At 35.3% G+C, this 7,779-nt stretch overlaps 2 protein-coding genes across 2 annotated transcripts; one reads left to right on the forward strand and one right to left on the reverse strand.

Moving 5' to 3' along the window:
- Nucleotides 1-1,312: 1,312 nt before the first annotated feature.
- LOC133327323 (uncharacterized protein C16C10.8-like) lies at nucleotides 1,313-2,224 on the forward strand. The gene has a single exon (XM_061535886.1). It carries the CDS (start codon nucleotides 1,313-1,315, stop codon nucleotides 2,222-2,224), a length of 912 nt encoding a protein of 303 aa, XP_061391870.1.
- A 2,764-nt stretch (nucleotides 2,225-4,988) lies between these two features.
- Nucleotides 4,989-7,548, reverse strand: LOC133327322 (probable hydroxyacid-oxoacid transhydrogenase, mitochondrial). Its single transcript, XM_061535885.1, has 4 exons — nucleotides 7,482-7,548; nucleotides 7,336-7,417; nucleotides 5,786-6,302; nucleotides 4,989-5,728 (listed from the first exon to the last, which is right to left on the reverse strand). The coding sequence occupies exons 1-4, from the start codon at nucleotides 7,529-7,531 to the stop codon at nucleotides 4,989-4,991; spliced, it is 1,389 nt and encodes a 462-aa protein (XP_061391869.1). The 5' UTR covers nucleotides 7,532-7,548.
- Nucleotides 7,549-7,779: the final 231 nt, after the last annotated feature.

A 7,779-nucleotide genomic window follows, 5' to 3' on the forward strand; every position in this document is an offset into this window, starting at 1 on the left:
AGTGCGCACACGTATCAAATTGGTGGTGTATTCTATAAAGTTAATTTATTTAATTATAAATATGGATAAATACCTGACAAAACGAAAAGGTATTTACTTAAATATGGTCTGTTCCCGTACTGCATGAATCTACTATTTTTTACTCCGAGTAGATTCTTGCAGTACGGGAACAGACCAATAGTGTCTAAGATGTGTTGTGTGTTGATTTTTCATAGAAAACAACACAGACGAGGAAAATAGTTGTGCATCAAGTGTCCAGCAGGAACAACACACAAGAAGTAAGCAGAAATCACAATGGATTGACTCTGATACGGAGTGTTGGGCAGAAATGATGAACAATTTTTTCTTTTGTAAATTGTGCAACGTGCAGTTGAAAGCTAGTTCGGGAAAATGCGTCTTACTGGCCCATTCAAAAACGAAAAAACATTTAACCAAAAAATATGAATTTATTTATAAATTATATGCTGCCGATTTTTTGCCGATTTTTAAAAATACAAATGCCGATTATGCCGATTTTTTTTCTGAAAAATTGACGATTTTTCATGAAATTTAACTGGCAGCACTGGAGGTATCGGATAGAGTCTAAACGCAACCATAGAGTCTAGAGTCAGCGAAAGTCGTTTGCCGTGTGTTTCTTATTGGCAACGGGAAATCGCGACGGCTGACGTTCGCGTCTAGCGGCATGACGCTATAATAGATTTTATTCATTTTTGCTCAGCGTCATATTCAAAATTTCTCTCTTGCTCTCAATTGAGTTGCCATATTTTAGGTAAAAATCAACAGTGCTACCAAATTTCAATGAGAATTTATATCAAAACATATATATGGCAGTGCTGTTAAAAAACAAATATTTTCAAAGATTGTGGATGTTTTTTAACGAATTAATAATAAAATGGAAGAAAAATAATTTTTTCAATAATTTTATCCAAGTTCCTTGACATTATTGTTTATTAAATAATAAATTGATTTTGGTTTGCACAACGTAAAATTTTCAGAAAATGAAAACAAATAATTGACATTTTGTGCCGCTAACTCTTTCGTTTGGTTTTCACGCCGGCGAAAAAGTATGACGCTGACTCGTGACTCTCTGGTTGCGTTTAGACTCATAATCAGCTGGTCTCCCTTGGTGACATTATTTATAGGCCATGCTATATAATAAATTAGTCAATAGTCGATTTACTTATCCCTAGTCTGCTCACACGTGCATTTGTTTATATTTGAGCGTGTGTGCGGAGTGTGCGGGAAGATTATCCGGGACATTTTTCTAGAAAACCAAAACAGAATTCAAATATTTTACTAAAAGGATAACAAAATGGTCTTCTTTACTTGCAACCACTGCGGCGAATCGGTGAAGAAACCATCTGTGGAGAAACATTACAACACCAAGTGTCGGAACCGTGTCAAAAATGTCTCCTGTATGGATTGCCAGAAAGATTTCCATGCCGAAGAGTATGTGGCCCACACAAAATGCATTACAGAATTGGAAAAATATTCCGGCAAGAATTTTGTGCCACGTGAATCACTAAATAGTGGACAAAAGAAACAAGAATCCTGGATGGATATTGTTCGGTCCATTTTGAATTCTCAAGAATATGACCTGTCACCACAGACGCGTAATATTTTCCAAAGACTACAGAGTTACGATAATGTACCACGTAAGAAGGCAAAATTCCAAAACTTTGTGGCCAATTGTCTGCGGGTGCCGGGCAAACAAGCTGAGCCTGTATGGACTGTGTTGGAAAAGGAATTGGAAAATATGAAAAAAGCCAAGCAGGAAGAAATGGCAGCAGCTAAGAAAGCTCAGGAGGAGGCTAAGAAGGCAAAAGAGGAAGCTAAACCCCAACAAAATGGTGTTAAGCGCAAGGCAGAGGAGGATGAACAGACGAATGGTGACGACAATGTTGAGAAAAAGAAGAAAAAGAAAAAGGCTGATACCACCACGGAACAGGTGGAAGAAGTGGCGACGGAAAATGGTAATGCCGAGACAATAGAAGAAAGTGAAGAATTTCAATGGTCAACTGTGCTGGAGAAACTTGTAGCCAAAAATCCCGAAGGCATCTCATTGGAAAAACTTAAAAAGAAACTGCTTAAGAAATACAAATCCAAATTGGCCCTAGAAGAATTAACGGAAAAACAACAAAAGAAGTTTGAAAAGAAATTCTCCAAAACCCTAAAGAAATGCCCAGCTATACAGGTCGAAAATGAATTGGCCAAACCATGCTAACACCACCACATTTATAGTTTTTAAGTATATTTTGTTTGTAAGTTTTTTAGAATAATTGAAAAGAAGTATATTTTTGTAATATATTAAAGCAATTTGAAAAACCACAAAACATGTTGCAGTTTCTGTTATTTACACCAATCAATGAAACCTTCAACTTTATACCAACCATTTTGTAAAAACCACAAAAATTTGTATAGACTTAATTTCCGTTGCATTCAGTTGCAGAAATTTGTAAATTATTCAAAGAAGTAGCCAAAAGATGTTTCCGTGGTATTTCATTAACTGGTATAATTGCATTTAAATTTTATTTGTTTTTAAAAAATTTTACTATAAATATTCTTGGATATCTTTGAAATCATCATCAGTTCTTCTGTACATCTCTCTGTGCAATACAACAGCAAAGAAATCTAGAAAAAAAACATGTCTTCATATTTTACCAACTTATTCAGTTTTGCCTTCCTCGCATTGTTGGCTGTAACATTTGCCGCTCCGGGACATTTACATCATCATCACCATCATTCGGTAGCCGTTGTCGAACATCATCCTGTTGTGGTGCATAAAGCTGTTGTCGTCCACAAACCAGTAGTTGTTCACAAACCTGTCGTGGTACACAAAGCTGAGGTGGTACATGTACCAGTTGTGGAACATCATCCAGTGATTGTCCACCATCCAATTCATCATCATCATCCCCACCACCATCATCATCATTTACATCACTGAAATGGCAGCGAATGGAACTGAATCGATACACTGAACAAACTATCAAATGCTGGAATGGAAATTTGAGGCTACGATTTTATAACGATTTTTTATATTAGTTTTTATAACATGCACAATAAACATAAAAATATGTTTTAAAATTAATAATTTGTAGGCTTTTATTTTTTGTATCTTGGTTTCAGTGTTTTTAAACGAAGGGCTCAGACAAGCTGAATATTAATCTTAATTATTTTATTTTTAACATTGACAATAACCTAGTGTCTTATGTTTTAAATAATATAGATAGATCTCCAGATTCTGTTTAACTTAAAAGAGTACTAAAGAACAACCCAATTTTTTTTTAAATAAATTTCTGCCTTCCAATGATTCCACTTTTTATAGAAATGATGGCTTTCAAGGTTTCAACTTTTTAAAGAAAGTTTTTTTTAAAGAATTGTTGGCTTCCTAGACTTTGATTTTATGATATATATTTTTTGTCCCTTGGCGTCAATTTTTATCATAAATGGCTTAGATTTTTAGCTTCCAAGAATTGTTTTTTTTTTTTTGGAATAGTTTTTTAAGCTTCTATGGTGTGGATTTTTTAAAAAATTTTAAAGGCTTCTACAGAGCCTTCTATTTAGCCTACGAGGCAAAGAATTTCTAAGGCGTGGATTTTTAGGTTTCCAAGACGTTAATTTTATGAAGAACTTTTTAGACTTCCAAGAAATAGATTTTTAAAGATTTTTTACGCTTCTAAGGCGTGGATTTTTTAGCCTCCGTGGAGTAGATTTTTTAAATAATTTTTTAGGCTTCAAATGTTTGGAATTTTACCCCTGAAAAGCAGATTTTTTAAAATAAATTTTTAGTCTTCTACGGCATGGATTTTTTAGTCTCCGAGGCGTAGATTTTTTAGGCTTCAAAGGCGTGTATTTTTTTCTATGGCCTGGATTTTTTAAAAAAAATTTTTAGACTTCTAAGGCCTTGATTTTGTAGTCTCCGAGGCGTAGATTTAAAAAACAAAGTTGTTAGACTTCTAATACCTGAATTATTTATTTAGCCTCCGAGGCGTAGATTTTTTAAAGATTTTTTTTTTTTTTTTGATTTTTATCCTCCGATGCGTAATTTTTTTAAAGAATTTTATAGGTCTCTAAGGCGTGGATTTTCTATCCTCCGATGGGTATTTTTATTAAAGAATTTTATAGGATTCTAACGCGTGGATTTTTTAGCCTCCGAGGCATATATTTAAAAAAATAGGCTTCTAAGGCCTCCGAGGCTAAATTTTTTTAGGATTCTAAGGCCTGGATTTTGTTGCATCCGAGGCGTAGATCTTCTAAGGCGTGGATTTTTAGGTTTCCAAACCGTAATTTTAAAGGTGTTAATTTTTTTAGCTTTACAAGGCGTGGATTTTTTAAGGAGAATTTCAGCATTCTAAGCCGTGGAGCAGTGGGTTTCTTAAAGAATTATTTAGGCTTTGTTCCAAGGTGAGGACTTTTAAAATATTTTAGCCTTTCAAGCCGTGGTGCGTTTCTATGTTTTTTAGGCGTTGTTAGCTTTCTAAGGCGTGAATATTTTGATGAGCAGTCACAAACAATCTGCGGGTTTTGGAGAGGAGTCTTGAGAAATATGACCGAGTCCCTGTGATCTCAAAATCGAATTAAATAACCATTTGTAATATCTTATGGATGTTACATGACCTCGTGTTCCTTTAGCGATTAACGGTTTATTTCAGCACCGTTTCGAACGGAGATTTGTGCTGCCATGGTCGACCTCAAATAAAAAAATTATAAAATGTTCGTATATTCCGAATCCTCTGTGCTCATTAACAGGTTATTACTGTACTTTACAGTCTACTACATAAGCTTAAAGTGGTAACTCTACCCTCGTCCAAAGAAGAATAGAAAATATACCGTTATAATTTTTATTAAAACATCTGGCAATGTTAATTTCAACAAAGAATATAAAGCCAAGCATTTTTTTTAACAAAATATCATCTTTATTGCAAAACAGTTTTCAGTAATATTATATTTTTTAACAAACGGTAAGTCATTATTCCCTCTCAATATCTTTAATATACTTCCAAAGAATTTTCCAAAATTGTTGCCAAATTATCACGAGATTGTTCGAATGGAGCCAATTTCAAGACACGTTGTTGTGGCAAAGCACCCTCAACCAAATCGGGGATGTCACTCGAATCAAAGCCAAGACCTTTGAGGCCATTTTCAATGCCAGCCTTTTGCATATAACCACGAATACAATCACCTAAAATGCGGCCAGCATCGGCCTTTTTCGCTTGACTGATGTCAGCACCTAAAAGTTGAGCGGCTTCCAAGTGACGTTCGGGAATGGCAGGTGCGGTAAATTCAAAAACAGCAGGTGCTGTTATTACCACAGACAACCCATGAGGTATAATGGGGTGATCTTTGTCATAACCATTGGGACAGAAGGTGCGGACACGTCCCGATATGGGATATGACAGACCGTGGGGTAAATGTACACCAGCATTACCGAAACCAACACCGGCCATTGTTGAGGCCAAATGCATTTTGGAGCGAGCATTTAAATTATCAGGTTGATAAATGGCATCGATGAAATTTTCACGAATGGTTGAGAGGGCGTAACGGGCCCAAACATCGGAAATTGGATTACGTCCCTGATAGACCGGGCGTAGACTGGGATCGCTGGGCATTTCACGTTCTTTATAATCAATGGCTGTGAAACTTTCCAAGGCATGGCAGAATACATCGAAGCCACTGTAGGCTGTTACTCTTTCCGGTTGGGAAAGGGCATGCAAGGGATCAATTAGGGCTGTAAACAAAACACATTATTTTTTGCTTTTAATATTTTATAATGTCTTCTTCTTACCCATTTTTGGTCTCAAATATTTACTTGAGATACCAGTTTTACAATGCAGCTTTTTGTAATCGAAAATAATTGCCCCAGTCGATTCGGAACCAGTACCGGTGGTAGTAGGCAATGCATATAACGGCTTCAGGGTTACATTGACTTCTTTACCCTTACCTATGGGTTTATTAACATAATCCAAAAATTCCGCTTCATTATCGCAGGAATACAAATTGGCAGCTTTACATGTATCAATGACAGAACCACCACCAATTGCCACAAAACAATCAAATTCCTTGGAACGTGCAAATTTAACAGCATTCTTTAAACTTTCATCGGTGGGTTCTACACGAGTTTGATCGTAAACATCAAATTCGATGCCATATTTTTTCAACGAATCAAAAGCTGTCTTAACACTAGCCAATTTCACAACATTTCGATCAGTGATCACAGCAACATTTTTTGCACCGGCATTACGCAAATCAGCTCCTAGTTCAGCACTGACGCCGGGTCCGAAGCGTACGGTCGATGAGGACATCTGAAAAATAAATATGAAATAAATAAATATGTGAATCGGAGAAAATTTAGATATATCTCCCATATATATTTAAAATATATTTCAATTTAGTTATAAGTCTCATATCATTTCTTCCGATGAAAATGTGAAGATTTTTATCCCCAACAGAAGTTTAAAATATCTTGGCTAACATTAGATCTTCACATAAAATAATTAAAAAAATTTAAACTTAGCTATGATCTCCAAAAAATAATATTTAAAACATCTACAGTTGTTATGGCCTCCAAAATATAATATTTAATAATCTAAGCTTATCTATGATCTCCAAAAAAAAATAATATTTAAAACATCTACGCTTAGCTATAGCCTCGAGTGAGTAGCGTCCTCTTAAGCATGGTGCTAAAATCTTAATCAGGTGTCCTGATAATTGTAATGGAAAACTTCCTAAATTATTTCATTGCTAAATAATTTAAGTGGGCCCCTGATTCAATGTTTCTCCTGGACTATATTTCGGAATTAGCCATGTCGATTATTTAACTGGATTTGAAATTAAATCCTTAGAACTATAAATGTGCAACTTTCTTATTAAATCTTGTTCGACCTAAATAGCTTATCATTTTAAATAGCACTATAAAATAGGTATAAATAATTGTACCTTCTCGTAGTCATCAGACACAAATTATCTATACAAACATTATTATGTGAAAATTCCCTATTGATAAGAAATGGGCGTAACCAAAGAACAAGCCTCCAAAATCAGAGGTTGTAACACAAACTGAAGAGTTCCAAGGTATCATCAGCAGACATTTCTGTAATTATGCTTAGAGATCACATCCTGTATACACATGTCATGTGCTATTTTTTGTGTGTTGATTGTGATATTTTTTTCCAAAAGCAAAATAAAATTGTCAACAGCAACTGACGTAGACAACAATCTACTGGTCAAAGTCCATTTAGTTATTTTTGTTTTCATAGACGACCGGTGTTTTAAAATTCCATTAGTGCGCATAATTTATGAAACTAATAAAATCTGTCTACAAAACATCCAACCAACCTCAAATGCGTATTCCTTTTTGCCCGTTTGGGCAGCAGCCACACTGGATCCATAACCACTGGAATGTGCTGGACATTTACACCTAATAAAGGATCGGGCAATTAATTCGATGATTATTTAGTATATTTCAAATAAACCGGACTTACGTGCTGCCAACGACAGTATTTAATAGATTCAAAACATTTTTCCGTGACATACTGACTGTTGTGACCGGTACTTCTATTCTTGACTAACTAATGTTTACTTCTGCAGTGTCTACGTTCCAAGACCGTGGATGTTTAAAAACTCTTCTTCGACTGTGTGTCTACGTTCCATTTTTATGTAGGTAAATGATAACGCACAGATCTTTGGCCAGCTGTTAAAACCAAAATAAACAGAGAGAGAGGAAGAATTGAAGAGATCATGAAACAAAAGGGGAAAGGGAGAGCGAGAGAGAGTTGAGTG

The sequence above is a fragment of the Musca vetustissima genome, unplaced genomic scaffold (genome assembly GCF_032173495.1).
Source record: "Musca vetustissima isolate MV318-11 ecotype Yass unplaced genomic scaffold, APGP_CSIRO_Mvet_v1 utg29021, whole genome shotgun sequence".
NCBI classification, from domain to species: Eukaryota; Metazoa; Arthropoda; class Insecta; order Diptera; family Muscidae; genus Musca; species Musca vetustissima.

What these genes read in the sequence shown, in the direction of transcription:
- LOC133327323 (XM_061535886.1), top strand. Translation starts at nt 1,313, where the DNA reads ATGGTCTTCTTTACTTGCAACCACTGCGGCGAATCGGTGAAGAAACCA.
- LOC133327322 (XM_061535885.1), bottom strand. Translation starts at nt 7,531, where the DNA reads ATGTCACGGAAAAATGTTTTGAATCTATTAAATACTGTCGTTGGCAGC. An exon ending in AAAAGGAATACGCATTTGAG is followed by an intron (nt 6,303 to 7,335) that starts GTTGGTTGGATG and finishes TTTATTTTTCAG; the next exon opens with ATGTCCTCATCGACCGTACG. An exon ending in ATATTTGAGACCAAAAATGG is followed by an intron (nt 5,729 to 5,785) that starts GTAAGAAGAAGA and finishes TTTTGTTTACAG; the next exon opens with CCCTAATTGATCCCTTGCAT.